The sequence below is a fragment of the Molothrus aeneus genome, chromosome 4, assembly GCF_037042795.1.
Source record: "Molothrus aeneus isolate 106 chromosome 4, BPBGC_Maene_1.0, whole genome shotgun sequence".
NCBI classification, from domain to species: Eukaryota; Metazoa; Chordata; class Aves; order Passeriformes; family Icteridae; genus Molothrus; species Molothrus aeneus.
The window spans coordinates 79,750-101,712 of NC_089649.1; the positions used below are offsets into that span (position 1 = coordinate 79,750).

The window sequence follows — 21,963 nt, forward strand, 5'->3', positions numbered from 1 at the left end:
TCTATCGGGTTACTCTTAGCACTTAGAAAATTTATTTTTAAAAATCAGTTTGTGCCTAAACTCGCAGCTTGCAATAGGATTTTACCCTAGGCCCTACGGCTCGCAAAGCACGTTGACAAAGTGGTTAAAAGGGGTTTTGGCTCCTTAGGGCAAGCCACGCCCCCATCACTCCCAAAAAAGTCTCCTGCTCCCATATTTATTAATTTATTTTCATTAAGAGGCTAGGAAAGCACACAGCTCAAAGTTTGAAGATGTAGAGAGCAGTGAAACAGTGGGGAAAGGGCAAGATGAACAAAGCAGGGGGAAAGACAAATGAAGTGAAATAAAATTGTGACTGCAGAGCACAGAATTGTCAGGGCAAAGACACCGTCCATGAAAAGCACACACAGCAACAAGTATGGAAAGGCAGAGCTCAGGAGAACAGCCTGAGGCTAACACTTGCATGAGCACAGCTTGAACTGCCCTGGGCAGAGATTTGGGGGAGCACAGGACAGGCAGGAGGCTGAGGGGGCACAGCAGGGGAAGCCCCACTGTGAGAGTGAGCTATTGGCATGCTGGGGCCAGCATCCCCATCTCTGCCAGCAGTGACAGGAACAGGGTCCAGGGAATTAGGGGAAAGCCTCAGAAACACTTCATCCGCTCCTTGGAGGAGCTTCTGAAGTCATCTTCTGTTTGTCTCACATGTTTGAAGCTCGTGAGCGAGCTGCCTCATGGCTGCTGTGGAACCACACTTGAGGCAGCATCTCCTCTGCCCAGTAGCCAGCCACAGCAGGATAAACAATGACCCTGGAATTATGGAGGGATCAAGGGGAATGACACTTTTATTTCAAGCAGGACAACCAAAGGAGATGAAGGAGGTGAGCAGGGTACACCTGCTCAGTGTCCCTGCCAAAACCAGGATATCACAACCATTCCTGCCTCCCAGAGCACCCAGCTGTGCCTTTGCAGGCACCTTCAGGGCTTTTCTTCAGCAACAAAGAGAGAGAAATCCAAGCTCTGGCTTCTCCCTTAAAAAGGGACCAGAGGCACTATTCCGGCTGAACACAGCACCAAAACCACAATGCTCTTCCTGGAGCAAAATGAAAGCTCTTGACAAGCCAAGAACACAGGGCAATCCTCCCTTGGAACTGAGGAAATTGATGCAGCTCTGCAGAAAGCAACAATTTTAACTTGAGCCAAACCACCCTGAGCCAACCCAGCCATATTTCTCGCTGTCAAGATTTCTCTCGTCAAATAATCCTTCTCACGTGTTCCACCTGAGGTGTTCCTTCAAAACAACGTGGTTTCCTCGCCAGATTCATTTCAAAACTGTAGATCATACCTCACAGGTACTCGTGGGTACACTCTTCCAGCACAGGTTGCTGCTCCTCTCCCTGCTAGGGCCTGCAAGAAGTTATGGGTCAGTTCTTGTCCCATGCTTCCCAGTGACCTTGAGAAAGAAAAGTCCAACTCTTATTTAGAATCATCACCACAGGTTTGGGTCACAATTGGATTAAGTATTCTGTAAATTACAGGAGATGGTCCTCAGCCTACTGGAGCTGGTTTGTCTCCGTCTCCCACTATCCTAACAGAGACTTCCTCATTCCACACCCCATTCAGTGAACACCCTGAGCTGGGAAAGCAAAAACAAGGGATATTTTGAAAACATCCCTGCCATGATGATGTCCAGACATGGGACAAAACCCTTCCCACCACCCTGCTGGCCTTTTCCCACTCTGAGTACCTCTGGAAATGCACATCCAAAGCCAGGTCAGACAGACAGTGATGTTTACTACCTGCCAGACACTGCAGCCACAAGCATCAGGAGCCTCAGAATTCCAATTCAGTGAACCCTGCGGGGAAAGCCAAGTGGTTGGTGCACAGACAAAATAAAAGTCACCATTTTTAATGGTTAAAGTATCCCTGGGAGTTACTGGCTGCTTACAGCAGCAAGCTTCATACACTTACAGTTCTGTAAGGAGCACCAATCTCAGGTTCTTTCCTTCTGAAGCCCAGCTCCAAACGGGAAACTCCTCACGACTGCTCCTGAGAGAGGGAAGAGGAACTTGAGGAGATCAGGAAAGCGACTCCGTGCCCTGAGCCCTGGTTCACCTGCCCGAACACCCGTAGTGCTTTTGTACCCCCCCCCACTCCCTGTTTTCCACGTTCGTATCAATAAAACAAACCCAAGCTCGTTTATATTAATAAAACAAACCAAACAAACCCAGGCTCTGCCGGCAGCCCCAGTCGCGCCCTCACAGCGCCGCCCCCGTCACGGCCCCGCCGCCTGCTCCCCACAGGGCTCTTCCCGCTCCCCGCTCACCTACAGCGCGGCTGCGGCCTCCACACCCGCTCGCTGCTCCATCATCTCACGGGGCCCGGAGACCGCAGGTCCCGGGCAGGGCAGTTCCGGGCCCGGGCGCTCCCGGTACCGCCGTCCCACACGGGCGGGACCGCCGCCCGCCGCTCTGCAGAACCGGCCGCTCCCCACAAGGCGGCAGCACTGCGCGCCGGAACACCATAGCGCATGCGCATCATCGGGGCGATCTTTTGCCCTTAGACACCACGTGATGCGGAGCGTCAGTTCTGCACTGCGCATGCTCCAGTTTGCCCTCACTGACACGCCGCTCCTCCGCGGTCAGTGAGTATGCGCACCCTGCCGCTGCAGTACCGCATTGCGGCCGGCAGGTGTCCCCCCTGCGCCCCGCGATACAGTGCGCATGCGCTGCTCCGGGTGCAGTTGCGCCGCGCAGCCAGTAGGCGGCAGCAGCGAGGCGCTGTCCCGTCCCGGTTCGGTCCGAGCGGGGAAACGGCGGGGCTCGGGGGCACAGCCAGGGCAGGGGGGCTCGGAAACGGCTGGGGATAAACTGAAATCGTGCTCGTCTGCGCTTGGGAAATAAATACCTGCTCGCTGTCTCCCAGGAAGGGCTTCTCCAGGTGGGAGTGCTGGGAAACGGGACTTGGCGCAGTGTGTTTGTTCCGGCTGTAGCTGCAGGGGCACCGCAAGGCACGCAGCTCTCAGCACTCTCTGCTCCAAACACAACTCTGGGATCCCCTGTAAGCTGTCTCTGCCGTGTGGTTTTCTCCTGGAAAAAATAAAGAATTTTTCATAGCAATTTGGAGAATAAATTTCCACAAAGGGAAGTAAGGAATAAAATCCTGCTCTAGGAGCCCTTGGGATCTGCAGGGCTGGTTAGGGAAGGGGACATTCGCTCCCTGCAGTGCACACACACCCACCTGCAGCACCCAGCCCAGCCTGCCAGCTGGGCTCTGCCAGCCCCTCTCTGAGCACCCTCCCTGTGCTGCTCCCTCTCGGGGCCTTTGGCAATCCAACCCTGAGCCTGAGCAGCCCAAAGCTCTGTCTGGCAGCCCAGGGACAAAGGGACACTCCCAGGGATGAGGCACATTCCCAGCAAACGCTCCCAACAGAGCACAGAGGCACCCCTGGAGCTCCTGTGTGGGGCTGGCAGGAGGACACAGCCCCCAGGTGGGGTGGCAGTGGCAGTGACAGCAGCAAAGTGCCACAGTCTGATAGCACAACACAGACACCAAAGCCAGCAATGCCCATGGGAGGGGCAGGTTTAACTTCAGCTCCCTGTGGTGCAGCATCACCTTCCACCACAGCCACATCCTGGGGAAAGCATCAAGGGGGCTCATAAAACCTCAGGATGCAACAAAATGCAGCATCTGTCACCCTGATCCTCTTCCAATAACCTCTGCTGAGAGCAGCCACCTCCCCAAGGCCTTCAGGCCTCACAGGATTTTGTAGGGAACAGACCAAATTCCTCATCCTTAATCTAAATTTCAAGCACATTCTGTTAGAAAAATAGCAGACAGTATTTCATACACAATGATGTAACAGAACTACAAGGAATAACAGAATATACCAGGAATAACAGAAGATTTTCCATGAATAACCAAAGTTTCTTTTTCCCCTTGTCTGTCTGGGTCTGTAGAACCAAGTCTTTGCGATTGAGACACAGCTCTTAAGGGTTAAATCTCTCAAACCTTGCTGTTTCTCAGAGAACTGTGCCAGCACTGAGCTACTCCCGTGTGCCAGGATGGAAAAACTCAAGATAATAAAAAGTGATTTCTCCTCTCCCTCTCTGACCCATCACCAAAGCAGTTGTGTCAAACAACACCAACTCCTGAAACCCTTTGTGAGGAACCCAGCCCTCCTTGGGACACCAAACAAAGCAGGCATTGAAAAAGGAAGGAAAAACTCAAGCTTGTAGGAGGAAAAATTAGACCACTCTCCCCAGCTTCTGGAGGTAAAACCTCTTTAATCGTTCTTGTGCTAAACCTACTGCTTTGATTTTCTCTAGAAAAACAAAACAAAAGCCCCACAACCTAACCCAGGTCACAAGTAATGAAAGATGCTCCAAGTGCTTCCATCCCTGTGCACGAAGCAAACAGCCTGCCACCCCCACTCGCTGACACCAGGGCCAAAACACAGAGGCCAAGGACAAGAAAGGACCAAGGAGCAGGCTGTGGGATCCCCGTGTGCTGCACAAGAGCAAGCCCCAAGCCAGCAGCTGGGAAAGCACAGTGAAAATAGGCACCAAGTTTCTTGGTGGCAACAAGAGCAAAACTGCGGGAAATGGCAGGAGAAAGAGGAAAAGGCTACAGGAACAAATGAGCAGAGGTAAAGAACACATAATCCAGCTGTCAAGTCAAAGCAAATGCAGCTCTTGAGCTTCCCCTGCGTACACAACACCCCAAATCCGGTGCTTTCAGGGTGTGTGTTCCTGTAGCCCACCTGTGGTGGAGGGAGCTGGAACAAGGCACAGTCATTGGAGCATCCCTGCCTGAGGCACAATTTGCCAAAAATTAAAAAAAAAAAAAATTCTTTTGAAACTGTTTCTCTTTGTTAACTATTTAGCTCATTTTACCTCGAGTTCACACTTTACTCAGAGCTATCTCGGCCAAAAGAACCCTCACCCAGCAGACCATGAACTGCAGGAATCCACAGGCAAATCCATTTCTCAGATTCCAGCTCCATTTGCTTGAGGATTCATAAGAAAATGACAGAGTACCCCTCTAAAAAGGAAGCACTTAAACACATTTGATTCATTTAAGCCAAACATTTTCCCCAAACCACAATGAAAAAAGAGTAAAAAAAAGGACAACCAATTACTTCTTGTGTTGATTATTGTAAGACACCTCCAGGTGGGAAAACATTGCTGCCAGCCTAACAAATCCCCTGTCTACAGTACAAAGGTAACCAAACACCTCAGTCTCTTAAAAAGATACTTCACACTGTATTAGGAACATTAGGGACATAACACCTGGAATTAAGAAAAATTGCTTGGTTTCTGTACTTGAGGGATGACTTTCAGGCCCAATGGCCTGAGTGGTCCCCAGATACAAAACCCCCGCCCCTCCAAATTTGACACAAACACCCATGAGCAAATACCTATGATACAAATGACACTTAACACCTATGAAACAAACACCTGCCTGCCTGCTGGGCTTTTTCAGAAGCCTGCATAGCCAAGGCTGGAAATGCTCACAGGATTAAACAGTAAAAAGCCAGGGGGGAATGCAAACACAAAATAAAAGGATTAGTGCAGCATCACCTTAATATTCCACGCAGTGATGGACAGAAAGAAGAAAAGCTGTTCTTGCAGTTCTCCCAGCTCTGGACCAAGGGTTTCAAGCAGCCAATATCATCCCCAGCTGGAGCTGTGGGGAGGCTCCCTCCTTCCCTCAGCCTGGCCTGACTCCTGAGGGGCCATGGGCACCCACAACCCCCAAGTGTCAGCACTCACAGCCTGCCAGAATGGACCACCTGCACCCACCTGGATAGCCCACACTGAGCACTTGGGTTTAAAGATGCTGCACTTCATGTTACAGATGTAGGAATGCTTTGGGATTTGGTGTTTCTAGTGCCGCCAGCCACTGAAACACAGTAAAAGAATGAACTGCACAGTAAAAGAATGAACGTCCATTCTGCAGAGGCCTGAAGGTCAATTATTCAGTTTATATTTCAGTGGGATCACTTGACATAACACCCAATGCAAAACATAAAAAATGAAAAGCAACATTTTCTCCCTCACTTTTAGTTTTCTAATTTAGTGGTCCTCCTAAAAACAGGATTTAAAAAACAGTAGAAACAAAGTGTAAGACCTACTGTTAACAAGTGTGCCAAAACACCTGCTTTCTGTGTGTTTTCTAAACAGAACATGTTTTCATTAGACCTGATTACTTTCCTAATAATCTAAATTTATATGTGTAAAAGTGCATCCAGTAGGGGCAGGTGTTTCTGAGCCCACACCTCGCAGCTAAAGGATCAGAGGAGGAGTGGCACAGAGGGATCCAAAAGTGCCAAAGAGAGGTTCAAGCTGACTGTGTTTGGGCAGGATTATTTGAGCCCAAAGTTCTCTGCAGCTGCCCCAAGCCTGGAGTTCACAGAAACAAAATGAGCTCCCCCTCCTGCCTCTTCTTCTGCCCTCCCTGATCAAGGGAGAATCACACAAAGCAAATGACAGTAGAGAAATGCTGAGACCTGTATGGCACCCCCAGGATGGCTGGCACCAGGGCTCATTCCCGCCTCTGGCTGATGGAACCAAACCCAAGTTTAGTTTGGATCTGTTCCATCTGGGATTTCAGGAGCAAACCTTTCTGTTTGGATCCAAGCAACCTCTCCTGGATTAACAACCTGTGGTCCTGTGGTGTCCCAGCTGTGGACTAAAAGACTCCCATTATTTTCCTTGGGTATGTTCAGGGCCAGATTAGACAGCACTAGGAGCAACCCAGTCTGGTGGAAATTGTCCCTGCTCACGGCAGGGGTGTGGACTGAGATGAACTTTAAGGTTCTTCTCAAGCAAAACCACTCTGGGATTCTATGATTCTGTGAAGAGTCAATCCTGCATACTAATTAAAAAAATATATAATTAAAAAGGCATTAAAAAAAAGTGAGTTTTTGCCTGAATTAGGAGCTTGAAACAGGATAGCACATGAGGTATGGCAATGGCTCAACTATGCAGCACATGTGCTCCTGGCCCCCAAATGCTACCAAAGACATTTGACACATGCTAGTAAATTATGCCATAATCATCTCACAGCACCAGAAAAAGGGGAAAATCACACAGGACAAGGAAGCTACTCAGTGGCTCTACCGTTCACCAGCTATGCTGACAACCTAAGTGCTATAAAAATGCTTTTTAGCTCCTCATAACAAGGTCCCCCCCAAACTACTTTTTATGGTAGTTGTTAATGTATTTTCCTCAAGAGGCCAGGAGAGCACACCAGTAAGTGTTTGAAGATGTACACACCTGTGCATCAGAGAGAAGCAAGGGCAGGAACAGAAAATCAGAGGGAACCAGACACAGGACACGATAATGCAGGACTGCAAAGCCCAGAATTGCCGAAGCAGGCTCAGCTTTCACAGCGAGCACACGCTGCCTGCCACAAGTGTGAGAAGGCACAGCTAAAAAAAAAAAACAACCTAAAGCCCGAAACTGCATAAGCTCTGCCTGAGCTGCCCTCACCAGAGACTTTCGGGGAGTGCATCAATACAAGTTCCAAGGCTTTTCCAAGGCGAGTTGAGGGAGCAGGGACACACCGTAACAACACAAAACATCCCGGGTAGAGGAGCGCGTACCTTGTGACAGCACCCACAGCCAAACAGGCGCTTGGCTTCCCTCCCTTCGTCCCCCGGAGCACACCTGCAAGTGACCGGCCCTGCCACCGAGATTGCCTGTGGGCATCCCGCTCCCCCTAGAGCTGGCTCCCAGCAGGGCGCACTGGCATTTCGGAGATGCGAATTCCAGCGTTTGGGAGCCTTGGGATGTCGCTGTGACGCAGCTTGTTCGAGCAGATCGTCCCTGGGAGCGACTCACCGCCCAAATCCTACTCCACAAGCCCTGCACAGAATCTCCCCCCTTCACCTTTCTGGGCCAGGAGCAGCTAAAGGCTGCCTCTGCCCACCCGAGCCAGCCCCGCTGCCAGCTCAGCTCACACCTCCGGACGGTGTTTGTGCCAAATTATTTGTCCCTCAGTAGCGGGGCAGGGGGGGGACACACCCTGTGTCTGCTCCAGTGCCCCTCGATGCTCACTGCTGAGGGACTCCAGCCCGGCCGGGGGGTCTCCAGCCCGGCCCCTCCTCCCGCCCTCCGTCCCTGAGATCCCTGAAGCACCCTAAGGGACCCTTCAGCTCTGACATTTGTTCATTTTTCTTTCCTCGCCTGCTCAGACTCACCAGCTCCATAGGAAATCCTCTTCCTCTCGCTCCTGCTAAAGGATGCTCCTTCCAAGCCATGGATTCGGGAGTGCAGGACACACACAAATCCTCCTGGGGGATGTGGAACAAGGCATATGCCTCGGGTAGGGGTGACTGCCAGGTGAAAATGGATGGGAAGGCTTTTTTCCTCTCACAAGGTCGATGGATGTCTCCAAACCAGGGAGCTGGGGGGCAGTGCCAGCTCACTGCACGCTGCTGATCTCCTCACATCGTCCTTCTCAGCTCCACGTGGATTTGCACCTCCTCTGAAGGCAGAAATTGCCTGGTAAGGAACTTAGGAATCCTCTTCATCCTCTCGGGTTTCTGGCTTGTTCTCTCCAGCACTGCAGCGGTACCTCTGAGGTGGTTGAACAGGAAAGCAGAAACAGGAAAAACACTCCCAAAAAAAAAAAACAAATTTTAAATTTAAAATAAATATTGGCCACATTCTCAGGCCTTTAGTCCCCTGCTGCTGAGCAAGCCCCGTGAATTCCCGTAAAGAGGAGTGTCTGACAGGAATGGGCAGTGTCTGCTGGATTCCCCAATCCTGCTCTCCCTGCTCCCTGTTTCAATTGCACAACTATGTTTTAATTATTACCACAACAGCAAAACACCAGCTTTTGAGGGTTTTTCCCCAAAAAGATGGAAAAAAAGATGAAATCAATACCTTGTTTCCTCTGAGGGCATGCAGGGGCACCAAGACCAGCACATTTGCTCCTCTGTTATGTGCCTGGGCTGGGGCAGCACCTGCAAAGGCTCTGATTCCATCAGCTCACAGAGATGAACTGAGCACAAATCACTGGGATTCTGTCCCTGCACAGCCAGACAGCCCAGCTGGAAGTGAGGGGAGCGCAGAACACCCCTGCAGGACACACCTGCTCCAGAGTTGGGATGCTCCAGGGCACAGTTTGGAGGGCACAGCAAAGGGAGCACACCCATCCCTTCAGCTCTGCTCCACCCCATCACTGCTTGTTTTTCCCTTCAGGAGAAGGGAAGAAGGCACAAACAAGGCAAGAGATCACACAATCGGGTTATAAAATGAAACACAACAGTTTTATTCCAGCATCCCCGTCCCATGGAGCACACATGTCCGGCCAGGGGCTGCCAGAGGGATGACAAAGGCAAAGAACCACGATCCCAAAGGACACAGCCATTTGTACCACACTCAGATGCGGAGGGGAGGCTGATTATTGCTGCCGGACGCTGGCAGGGCTCATGTCCTGAGGGGCTCTGCCAACCTGAGCCCACCTGGGCTCCTATTAAGGCTTCATCGGTGAGGTTCGATGCTACCAGTGCCTGCACGAACGGCAACACTGCTAAACACCCACTGCAAACTTCGTGTGCACTGCTACTATCACGATGGAGAAACAATTCCACATCAGGGCCGCCAGGGTGGGGGAAACACTCCCCAGGAGACCAGCAGCTGTAACAGCACTTATTGCCACATCGCCACGCTCGCTGAAAAACAGAAACCTTGCTCCCTGCCTCTGCAAATGTATTGAGAGTGATAAAATAAATCAGCAGCAAAAAAGGTTGGATGAAGCCAGCGGGCACCTGGGGGCCACAGGCATCCCTATCCCGTGGGGATACCTGCGGGGGCGCTCCTCCAGGGAGCGGGAATGCCCCAGCACTGGGGCAGAGGTATTTCAAAGCAGGCATCCAATCCGTGCTTGGACGGACAGGAAGAGACTCGCTCCTCCAGCTGTCCAGGGAAGAACGGGAGAGACCGCCAGGGGTGGTCTGCAAGCAGCCACCGTCCCCCGGCCTGCGACCCCCACAAAATACATCCACACATCCATTATTGCCAACAAAGGGTTTGGAGAGCACCCCGCACCACAGGTAAGGCGGCAGAGTTCGCAGGGCTTGGTCTCTGGGTTTAACCTGCGGAAGGGAAGAGCTGGCTTCCGAGAGAAGGGAGAGGGACAGACCTGGATGCACGGTGCCTGAGGTATGGTCGGAGGAAAAAGTGCAGCAAGAAGGAGATGTGAGAAAACAAACAAAACCGCTTGGCTCTGAACATCTCTCTCGTGTGAAAATGATTGTCGAAGGAGTCACTAGTGAAAACAAGAAAACATGTTCGCTGTAGAGGTACCTTCCTACTCAAGGTCCCAACAACAGAACGCTCACCCGAGGTCCCGTCCAGTGCTCCCAGGAGGAGCAGGAATTCACGGCAGGAATTCTCCATGGCACGCCTCCGGGGATGCCGCCGGGTCCGTGAGGTGAAGAGACGACCCCGATCCCGGCCCGGCCGCCCGGGAGCCTCCCGGTGTCCATGTGCGGAGGGAGACGCGGGTCCCCGCGGTGGGGTCACCCCCCGAGCTGCCCGGTGCGGCTCTACCCGAAGCGGAACTTGAGCCGGTACCTGGCGGGGCCGGGGCTCCTGCGCGGCGGGGCCGGGGCGGGCTTGGCCTTGGGCGGCGGGGGCTTCTTGTCGGGCAGGGCCACGGTGAAGGCGAGCTCGGGGGGCTGCGGCTGCCCGAAGCGGGGCAGGAAGTGCGTGGAGACGTGCTGGGGCCGGGCGCGGGGGCTGCAGCCGCGCTTGGCTTTGCCCCGCTTGTTGAGCGCCACGTACCACGGGCGGCCCGAGCGGGGACTGCGGTGCACGGCCGAGGCGTAGGTGTTGTAGCTGTTCTCCTGGAAGCGCTCCCGGAAATGGCAGTCCACCGTGAAGCGAGCCTGCGTGGACACACGGGGGACACCGCTCGCAAGGGCCGGGGAGCAGCTGTGCCCCAGCCCCAGCGCTCCCTGGCTGGGCTGCCTCCCCAAAACCGGCCCTAGGGAGCGGCTGGAAACAGGAGCACCAGGCACCTGACGGGAAAACCCCTGGTGGAGGTACTTCAGGAGCTGCTTGCCACACAGATTTGGGCTTTCCTGGGGAAAAACATCCCCAAACCAAAGAGCAGAGCCCAGCACTGCACCTGTGTACCCACAGCCCCGGAATCCCCGTCTGTAGCACCTGGCAGCCCCTCCCAAATGCTCTGCCAGGCTTTAATCTGATGGTGGGCATGGCACCCGGTGGCCCAAGAGCTTTCCCAGCTCCATTCCACAGCAACACCTCCAAACCACGGACATGGAGGAGATGCTGAGCTCTGCAGCTCCCTAACCAGCCACCCAGAGCAAGACCCAACCCCCAGTAGGACTTTGTAAGCACAAGGAAAATGTTCAAAAGCCCAGATTTAGCCCAAGAAGCGGAGCCTTACGGCACTAGTGACAGAGCCCACAACCTGCCACACACATTTCACCTCTTAGCACTTGGATTTAGGCCTTCTTCAGCTTGGCTGATCCTGAGGGACACCACCTCTGTGACTCATTTCTGCTCTCCCCACCTTCCATACACCCTCCCCGCTGCCTGCCCTGTGCACAGGCCTCCACCTTCCCCAGCTTTGCTGACCCTTGCAGCCCCAGTGCTCAGGCAGGACATTCCACATGCCTGGGAAGTGCATCAGCAGCTCCCTCACCATGATCCTGTCAGACTTGCCCACGTCCCAGCCTCTCAGCTTATCACTGCACCACTCCAGCCTGGAAAACCCATTTTTTTTCCCCACATAGGGCAGGGGTGGCAGTCACAGCACATAGCTTGCTCTGCAGAGCTCCAGAGCAGTCCTGAAGTCAAATTTCCAAACCTAGTTGAGCAGAGATTTGGCCCAGCAAGGAATGCAGCAGCTCCTGGGAAAGGAGAATTACCTGGACAAATCTGGCCTCCTGGGGTCCGTGCTGGACAGGCACACAACCCCTCCCACCCTCTCCGTGCTAAAAATGGCCAAACAGGAGAGCGAGGGTTTACCAACGAGGAAAAAGCCATCTGTGCACGCAACTGATAATTGCCGGGATAACTGTCATCTTCCGAAGCTGGCGCCTCTAAAAATGAACCACTCGGCAATTTAATTAAGCTGGCATAAAAAAAAAAGAAAATAAAAGAAAGAGAAGGAGGAGGAGGAGAATGCCCGTGAAACACCGAGCTGGGATGGAGCAGAGCCCAAGAGCGAGTTTTGGAGGAGCCCAGATTCCTGCAGGAATGAGTTTTGCCTGCGGTCCAGCGTGGAGCCCCCAGCCTGACTCCCATATCAAAGCTCTGCCCTGAGTGACGGGCACAGGACGTGCTTTGTGCTGCTCAGCACTCATTAGGCCATGAAATAACCCCCATCCTGCCAGCGCAGCAAAGAACAACAGATGCTGGGTTTGCATTATTGGCATTGTTCAGCCCAGCAATCTCGAGACATTTGGGTCAAGTTTCTACAAATCTGCAGCTCTCACCCGAGCAGGGCATCGCGTGTCCTCACCCCTGCCATGACCCTCCCACTGAGGTCCCTCTCTGGCCCTGCCCTTTGTGTGTCAACAATTAACTGTGCCCCAACGAGGCTTGATTTAATTTAATGCCTGTGCCAGGGCATAAATCAAGGCTGCAGCTCAGATAAGAGGCCCATTGTATGCCAGAGGGGAAGGCTCTGGAGGGTCCAGCAATCTCCTCTCCATCCTTTCCCTCTCCTCCTGCTCTCACCTCATATATTTTCCTCCACAGAACCATTCCCCTTCTCCCTTAGATCCCATTCATACTCCTAGGTGATTTCTTAAAAGAAGCAAGCACCAGCTCACCCCTTAAGCATCGGTAGGCTGCAGGAGCAACACACCAGAAAGGCTTAAGGGAGAGAGAGGTGAGTTCAGAAATCCCCCTGGAGGTGATCTGCAGCCTCGGGCAGCGCAGGCACATCCGTGACATCCCCCCGGCACCGGGAGGTTTGTCTCGGAGCTGCGGGGTGGGTAACAGCCTTTTCCTTTTCCCCAGCCTTCAGCCCTGGCCGGGCTCCCTGGGAAGCACCTTCAGGGATGAAATGCTGCCTTACAAATGCCCCTACATGCGCACACACCTTTCAGAGGCACCGACTTGGGTGCAAGCACAGGGGCTCACTGTGTTTGCTTAAAAGATCCCTGGAGCTGACAGCAAGAAACAGGGAAGCAGCATCCCGAGGTTGGAACCAGCAGCGAAATCTGCTAATGGATTCCTTCGACACGGAGAGCTGGGAAAAGCATCATGAGAACTGCAGGAAACCTCAGCCTTCACGAAAACATTCTGCAGAGGAAAGTGACCGGGATTTTCCCACCCTGGCCGCAGCCCGGCCCTCACCTGCCCGACTTCCCTGTCGCCAAGGGCAGAGCCAGCCCGAGCCGCGGCGCTGCCGGCGCCACGCGTGCTGCCCGCCGGGAGGAGACATTTGGCTAAACCCTTCTGCGCGATCTGCGGCAGCTAAAAATAACCCGGCCGTGCTCGGGGAGCAGGCTCTGCTGATGCAAACCACACCGAGCGCGCTCCTCACACTTTAAAGCCCCGAGCAGGAAGGTGGGCTCGGGGGGCTGCGGCTTCACCTGTCCCCTCAGTGTCTGGTGGCGCCGGTGCCGCCGTGCCGGCACTCTGGAGGTGTCACAGAGCCTTTAAAAATACACCACACATACTGGTAAGGGGGGGGGGGGGGGAGAGGGGGGTTTACTTACACTTGCATGGAGTTTTCCTTTTTTTGACATCGCTAAAAATTTGTTGCTGAAAACTCCTCGTATTCCTACAATCCCCTGAGACACAGCAAATATTTCCAAAATACCTAGGATGACAGAAATCCCAGAATAAATCACAGTTCTTTTCACATCGGCGTGACAGAGAAAAAAATAAATACAACTTAGTCTGACAGGTTTGCATTTCCTCTCCCACGTCCCTGCTCCTTCCTCAGCTGTCTGGCTCCACCCAGCTCCTGCTCCATCCCTCTGCCTCCATCCACGCTGGGATGGATACGGGCTGCTGGCTGGGACTTGCGGGTTTTTTTGGTTCTTTTGGTTTTTTATAATTGCATTTTGGGACATAATTCCTGGCTGGGCTGTGGTAGAACAAGTTAACCACTGAGGAAACCACCTACACCAGCCTGCTGGGATCAGAGCTGCCCATGCTCATCCCACAGACTCTGCACTCGGGAAGTCTGGGTACCACAAGCCAGCTGGGACTGGAGGCACCCCTGAAGCTCCCTCACAGCCCAGCCTGGGGCACTGTGCAGCCCAGCCACGGCAATAATGTGACTTTTCTGAGCGTGATGGGGGCTCTGGCCCCCGATGGGGCACACAGGACCTGCAGCTCGTCTGACACAGGAACTGCAGCCTCCGAGCATCCCTCAGCAGCAGCACCGACATGTCACCTCCCCGGGTGGTGCAGGGTAACTCGGGCACAGGGCCAGGCGCCCCCCAAGCCCTGCCAGCTGGGGGGCACCACCACGTCCCCAGATCACCCCTCGCACCCCGGGGAGCCGGCACTGCTGCCCCGCTGCAGCCCCAGGCGCTCCGTGGCCACGGCCCCGGAGGGAGGAGCCCGCCGAGCATCTCGTCCGGCCCCGCAGGGCCGTGGGATTAACGTGGTGCCGGGAGCCGCCGCGAAGCCATGCTAAATCCCCCAAGGCTGGGTGTCGGATCACGGCTTCCCACGTTTATTTTAAGGAGGAAGCACATCCCCCTGAGGCACCCCAGTGCCAGCACCAAGGGCCTGGGGCACTTTGCGGGGGTTACAAGCTGCCACACCCCACAGGCCACGGGGCTCAGCAGCCCCACTGGAGCAGGGCAAGTCCCTTGTCAAACACCTGCCTGTCCCCAAGGGCACCCCAAACCCTCCTGCCCTTTGGGGGTGGCTCTGCTGCCATGGCAGACACACTCCTGTTTGTTGGGGTTGCCCGGGGTCAAGCCCCATTTCCCAGAGGCCAAAGCCCGGGTTTCCCTGCCAAAAGCCATGCTCTTCCTCCCGAGGGCCTCCTGAGTGCCACAGCCCAGCACTGCCCCCCTGTCACCAGCCGGGGCTGGCTCTGCTCCCACGTGTGGAGCTAGTGTCCCTGTGGCCTTTCCGGGGGGGATAGCTCAGCTTAAGGAGGAAGGAACTGCACATAATTCAGGTCTCTGCAGGACAGCTGTAGCACCAAACCTCTGCCAGCCCTTCCAAACCCATGTCTCCCAAACAGCCATGGAGTGGGGGTCCCCTTTTCCTATCCATCCCTTAAACCCTTCCAGGCTACGTGTCCTGCTGTGCCCACCAAACACTGAGCAGAGCTCCTGACATTCCTGCCCAGGGGCTGCTCTCCCTCCTGGAGCCACAGCACAGTCTGGGCCCCAAATCCTTTGGTCCTGGGCAGATGTGGTGGCTGCTGCGTGAGTGCTCCCGACAGCTGAGCTACTGCCAGGGTCACCTTGGGCCCAAGCCCCCGGGCTCCTGAAGGGATTTTTCATCCCCACCTGCCATTTCATTCCCTCCAGCAGGATATCATGGCAACTCCGACCAGAGGATAAGCCATGAGTTAGCACAGCTTTCTCTCAGGGGAACGTCAGCCTCAGTCCTATTTTTAAACTGAATATATCCTATCGCTGTGCTGGGAGAATGAGAATGCAGCGAGAGGGATGGAAAAGTCCCACTGGGAAAGGACCGAAAAGGGGCAGCATCTCCTTCTCCCACAGGTGCCTGGCGAGGGGCTAGGGTGGCGGCGCAGCCCTCAGGCTCTCACACCATCCCCTCGGGCTGGGCAAACCCCCCGGTGGCGCTTCCCCGAGGAACACAGGCATCTCCCATGTATCCCACAGAGCATAGCCCCCCCAGCACCCCAAACGTCCCTTCCCGGGCCCGCCGGGGCTGCAGCTCACCCCAGGCGAGGGCCACAGTAGCGAGGGGCTCCGTGAGCCCCGCCGGGATGGGAAACCCGCAAGGACGGGGATGCTCAGCCCCGGCAGCCCCCCCAGAGCTCCCGCTCCCCACTCACTGAGCGGACTCGCGTCGTGGGCACCGTCCACGCGGCCGTCGGGGTGCAGCTGGAGGTGGAAGCCGATGCCCACCCGGCAGTACAGCCGGCCCCGCCGCCGATCCGGGCGGCTCCGCGGGAAGCGGCTCGGCCCCGCCGCCGCCGCCGGGGAGGAGGAAGAGGAGGAGGAGGAGGAAGACGCGGGGGCGTTGCGGCCCCGCTGCGCCCCGCCGGGCACCTGCTCTCGCCGGGCGCGGGCGGGCAAGGCGAGGAGGAGGAGGAGGAGGAGGAAGGATGGGCTCATGCTGCCGGCGGGCGGGAGGAGGGAGGGAGGGAGGGCGCCGCATCCCGCTCCGCTCCGAGCCCTGGAGGGGGGGACCGAGCACGGGGGGAGCCGGGCCGCCCCTCCCCGCTATTTATAACCGGGCGGCGGCCCCGCACCTGTGCCCGGCCCCACGCCCCCCCACCCCCCTCCCACCCCCCGTGCCCGCGGCAGATGCGGGGCTCGGGGTGCATCTCTCTGGGAATTAACTTGTCCTCCTCGCCAGGACGAGGCCGCGGGGCTGCAGGACCCTGGGACAGGCTCGGGTTGCAGCCCCCCGCCCGGGGTTCGGGGGGTGACACGGCAGCTGCGCGCTCAGCCCAGCCGCGGGCAGGGGGCTCGGGGCAGCCCCCGAACACAAAGCCGCTCTCCCTCACTCACGGGGCCCCGCTGAGCCCTCGGGGATAACGGGGGGCCCCATCACGACCCCCCAATGGCATCTCACGGCCTGCAGAGAAGTGGTGGCGGCCCTAATCGATCCACAACATCCTCCTCGGTTCCCAGGCAAGGGGTACACAGCCCCAGCCTCCTGCCACCGTCAGGGTGACAGCACACGTGCCCGGTGTCCCCCAGCACCATTGGCCGAGCTCCTCCCCAAACACAAACACACCAACCACACAGCATCGCCGCGGAGGGGGAGACCCCGCAGCAACAGCCCATCCATCCCCCTGGCACAGCTCTGCATGGATTAGGCTTTCCTCAGCTCCTAGGGCCGCTCCATGTCCTCAAAGCCACTGGAGAAACCTCACCTCGCCCAAAGCCAATAGGGTCAGACACGCCCTGCCCAGCCCGCAGCCCCCACTCCGCCCCTGTGTGCCCTCAGCGCTGCTGCCAGCCAGGGCTGTCCCCGAAACCCCACCAGGAGCTGCCCCTCGGCCTGCCCAGGGGTGCTGCTGGCTGGAGGGCTCGTCCAGGCAGGGATCAGGTTCGGCAGGAAGGAGGCAGAGTCGGTGGCATGCCGGAGGGTGACCTCTGCCTCCCGAGGAAGCTGAAGGTCAGGGGCACACGGAGGGAGGGATGCGGGCTTGAGGAGCTGCATCCAGCCTGGGTGACACCTGGCACAGGCTGGTGCGAGCAGATGATCTCACAGCATTGCTGCCATTTCAAACCATTTCTCAGCAGATATCTATATCCACAGAGCTATATGCACAGCGTTATATATAGACATGTATACATAGACTGCCCTATATATAGATGCACATACCTGCAGGAAGGTCAGGGCACTCAAACCTTGTTTACTTCTCCCAGCTGTAGTGGTTAGCCTGGCAAAAGCCATGACTTCCACTTACCCACCTCCTCTTGAATTACACGCACATGCTGATTCCCAATCCGGATCCATGAGAAGAATGAGGAGCTGCAAGACTTCCTCACCTCTTGAGGTGGTGTTTGTGCGAGACTTCCTGTAGCAGCACAGCTGAGGAGAGAAGGCCACCTTGCTCCAGGAGGACTTCCTCTTGGGCATCTTGGTGTAAAGGCTGCAGCTGGTACAGGATCACGGGAGCAAAATCCCTGTTCTCCATCTGAGGCAGCAGAAACCACTTCTGCCCCTGAAAGTAAAAAGCAAATTCAAAAATGTTCAGAGTTACCATCCTGAGGGTGAGCGGGCACAGCAGCAGGCCAGGAGCAGAAAGGAGGCACCTGCATGCCCAGGCCAGGGATATTCACCTTGAGAAAACTTCTGTGGCCAGAGGTTCACCAGCAAGTCCAGCCCCCTCAGCTTCCACCCTATCATGCACCCTCACAGTTCCCAACAGCACTCCTGGCACCACCCTGGCTGCCAGGCATCCTCTGCTTACTCACACTGCTGTTATTTCCCCCCTGAAGAATTCCCAGACAACCCAAACCTCTGGGGGGGGGGGGGGGGGGGGGGGGTGGCCACCAAGAAGACATACCAGCCAGGTGTGCTTGCCCAGGCTGGTCCCCAAGACCTGCTTTTGGAAGGACCCCCACTGCAGTGAACATTCCTGACCCTTTCTGGGGTGTCCCAGTGAGGCAGCAGAGCCCTTGGGGGTTCACTGATTGCCTGCACTCCTTGTTGTGGAATGGGACAGCTGCAGGACAGCATCCCCCTTCCCTGGGGACTCCCTTGTGCCCCTCAGAGCAACACCCAGCCACCCTCACTATGGAGAAGTGACTCACACAAGTCCCCATAGCACAAGGTGTGTTTTCATCCTCACTGTGATACTTCAGAGCTCACAAACAGTGATGTGTGGTTATGGGTGCTTCCTAATTCTTCCCCTGCCTAATACATCCGTTTCAAATACTCCAGGCACTCCTGCAGCACAGCTCAAAAAAAGCCCCAAAGAACACCAACATAACGAACCAAACACGAGGTTTAAACCTAAATAAATAAGCAGACGTAATAGTGAACTTCCCAGAGCAATTGTGTGTAATTGCCTTTGGCAGTAGCAACCCTCACTCACACACACCAGCAGCTTCGGAAGCCTAATGCTAATGTTATGTTATTTAAATTATTCAGGGCTCGGTTACAGAGAAAACTCAGCAAATGGGGAGGCAAAGCTGTGTTTCAAGTGTAAAATTCCCCGACTGAAGATGAGAAGGACTCTTCTGAACCTGTTTGATCTGCTGCAGAGCATCGGGCCTGCGAGCTGCACCAGAGAGGTGCTTCCCCCCTCCCTATGTCAGCCTGGTACTGCTAAATTGCCACTTAAAAATATGCCAGGCCAAGCGTGGGGAGACATGAGACCAGCCAGCAGAGCCTGGAAACAAAACCCCTGCAACAAGGATGTGCCTGAAGGAGACACCACAGTCAAAGGGGGATGGCTGGTCCCCAGATCCCCCCACACGTCCCTCTGGAAGTGTCCCCTCTCCCAAAACATACAGAACTGCAGCTGCTCCAGGAGCTTTACAGAACCAAGTGTTGCACCAGGAGGAGGTGCATTAAAAAAGGTTAATTTAATTAGGATGATTGTCCAAACCTGTTACCAGGAGGGAGGGTGTGCATTAGAACAGGTGAATTCAATTAAGATGATTGTCCTCCTCTTATGTAATTAAGATGATTATTACCTTCGGGTGGTGGGGAAAGCACAGGTGCAAGTGGTTAACATGCCCCACGGGCACGAATGTCACCAAGATCACTCAGAAACCACCTCACAAGCCACCGGGATAAGGAAAGAAAAAAATTCTAACAAGTGAAAAGCTTGTCTTTAATATAAAGACAAAAAAAATTCTAACAAGTGAAAAGCTTGTCTTTAAATAAAGCTCAGAGCACTCCAGGCATTCCAGCATTCTGCAGGGCAGCAGTGTATCTCACAGAAACACCCCCCCTGTGCTTTGGTTTTTGTTTGTCTTTGTTCTAAGCGCACCACTAACACGTTCTGTACTGGCCGGGTCTTTCCCCACTCCAAATCGGTCCTTAGCAGCAGGGAAAGCAGGGAAGGAATACCGTACAGTTAATGGCATTTTCAAACAAGGGAACCACTTCAGCCTTTCCTAGACACCCACAGCTGAAGAAAGCTTTTTCCAGAGCTTGGTGTTGCAGTGAAATCCTAGTAGCTGATTTTCCAAATGTAACCAGTGAGAGGTTAACTGGAGATGGGCACTGCACACAGAGGAGCTCGGCCTCCTTGCAGCAGTGGCAGCACATCTGTCTGTCTGGCACGCTGCTCTTCACACACAGCACAAAACCCAACACACAGATTTTGGGGTGGCCTCCGCAGGCTGGCTGTGAGGATGCTCAAGGGTTGTGAGAGCCTCGCCTGTACACCTCTCTCCAGACCTAAGGGACAGAATCCACATGACATTCTGTACAGCCCGTGCCCACGCTGGTGAGCAGTTCAGGTGCCCAGTGCTAATCCATTCCCAAACCTACACAGGCACAGCTCCTGCTGGCTTGGGCAGGAGGGGATCAGGCCCCAGGCAGGCAGCTAGCCCCAGCTCCAGCCCAAAGTGCTCAGCCTGTGGGTCTGCTGCCCATGGCTGCCTTCAAACAGAAACCTCTGTGGGTGCAAAGCTGCCTTCTGCTCCCCAGGAACAGCATTGATATCAGGATTTGTTGAATTATTATCACTGTTGTGATTTGCAGTGGGGCCCAGCTACAGGGAAGATGGAGCAGTCTAAGGGCTGCAGGGCACAGGGAAGGGGCTCCCCAAATCTGAAGGCTGCTCATCCTTACTCCCAGCTCCTACTTGCTGTTCCTCTGCAGCGCATCAAAGATGCCCCTTGTGGGTAGGTTTCAGAGGCAAATGCATCTGTGGGCTCTGGCAGAGGCTTACAGGGGCAGCTCTGTCCCAGAGAAATGCCCAGGCGATGCCCCAGAAAGGAATTTTCTGGGCTGTGGTGTCAGGTGAGGACCCTGCATGGGGGAAAGCCAGCTGGTGGGTGCCACAGCCCAGCCAGCTTCTATGCTGTGCAGAGACACAGCATAGCATCAACCGCAGACAGGGAAAAACATCTAAAGAACAAAAAAAAACCAAAAAAAAAAAACAAAAAAAAAAAAAAAAGGAAAAAAGAAAATATGAAAAGAAAAAAAAAATCTCTTCCTATTTCCCAAGCAGCAGAAATGATGATAAAGGAGCAGTATGTGGTAATGGTACCCTTGCTGACCTGAGGAGAGCCAGCATGGCTCTGGGGAATGAGGGAGGTGCTGTGGCCAAGCCCTGATCCCAAAACGCCCAAGGGGAACCCTCTCCATACAACACCCAACTCGTCAGGATCATGGGCACTGCCTGCCCTTATCACAGCATGTTCTGCTTGTGCAGGAAGCATCAGTTGGAGTTTGATTTATCACTTTGGAGTTCGATATCCGATTTCACCAAAACAAAGTCTTGGATTAAATTCCCTAGCCTGTAGATTTTTGTGCTTTTAGACAGAAACAGCGTGAGCTTTGTGTGGCAGTAACAATGCAGGCACCTGCTGCACCACGCGTGCCCTGTCTAACAGTGCTTTTAGGGGGCTGACTGCAACTCCTGATCCAACTCCAGTGAGAGAAGTCCTGGGTTCAGCAGAGTGCCTTCTGAGAGAGTCCCAAGGAACGCACAGAAAGCACGGTGCTGCAGGAGGCTGCCAGGGCAAGGGGCACAGCACACCACACGGCTGTGAAAAGCCATACAATATTTGGGGTAGATGGAGGAGACTGAAACCTGCGGGCGTGTGCTGGGTTCCCGAGCGCACCTTCGTGCAGGGGAAGCACCATCCCTCCAGCAGCAGCAGCACCCGGACAAGCGCAGGGAGCCAGGCAGAGCATAACTAACACCGCCGCTGTGAACCTCCCCGGCTGCGGGAGGGAGCCGGCCCCAAAGCCGGCCCGGGGCTGCCGGAGAGGCGAAGCTGCGGCGGCAGAGGAGTCCTGAGCACCATCCCCGGGGGAAGGAGCCCGCCGGGGCCCGGAGCACAGCCGCTAGCCCCGCGGCGGCCCCGCTAGGTGGCGGTGCCCACCCGCCGCTGCCGCCCCCGGCATTCCCGCAGCCCGCCCGCATCCCCCGGAGCCCGGGGGAGCATCCCGGGGAACCCTCAAAAGCGGGACGCGCAGGGGTGGCACCGCTTTTTAAGGAAAATCCACGGGATAATCAGCGTCTCGCCCCCGCAATTAACGGCGGCAGGTGAGGCTATGTGTATTCCAGAGGCAAGGAATGAGAGCAGGGGGCTGCTCCGGATCCTGGCGTGGCTTGGAGGCTGTTGGTACCGGGGTGCTGCGGTCAGCGCGCTGAGAGCGAGCAACATCAGCGGGA

At 55.2% G+C, this 21,963-nt stretch overlaps 1 protein-coding gene and 1 long non-coding RNA gene across 3 annotated transcripts; both read right to left on the reverse strand.

The window, feature by feature from the left end:
- Positions 1–803: 803 nt before the first annotated feature.
- LOC136556228 (uncharacterized) lies at positions 804–2,556 on the reverse strand. 2 transcript variants are annotated; one of them, XR_010783592.1, is made up of 4 exons: positions 2,303–2,556; positions 1,948–2,025; positions 1,776–1,832; positions 804–1,383 (listed from the first exon to the last, which is right to left on the reverse strand). It is a non-coding gene; the product is annotated as an uncharacterized lncRNA (long non-coding RNA). The 2 variants fall into 2 exon arrangements; XR_010783593.1 differs by having other exon boundaries at positions 804–1,429.
- A 6,678-nt stretch (positions 2,557–9,234) lies between these two features.
- Positions 9,235–16,255, reverse strand: FGF5 (fibroblast growth factor 5). The gene is made up of 3 exons (XM_066548876.1): positions 15,973–16,255; positions 13,691–13,794; positions 9,235–10,879 (listed from the first exon to the last, which is right to left on the reverse strand). Exons 1-3 carry the CDS (start codon positions 16,253–16,255, stop codon positions 10,538–10,540), a joined length of 729 nt encoding a protein of 242 aa, XP_066404973.1. The 3' UTR covers positions 9,235–10,537.
- Between the last annotated feature and the right edge of the window lie 5,708 nt (positions 16,256–21,963).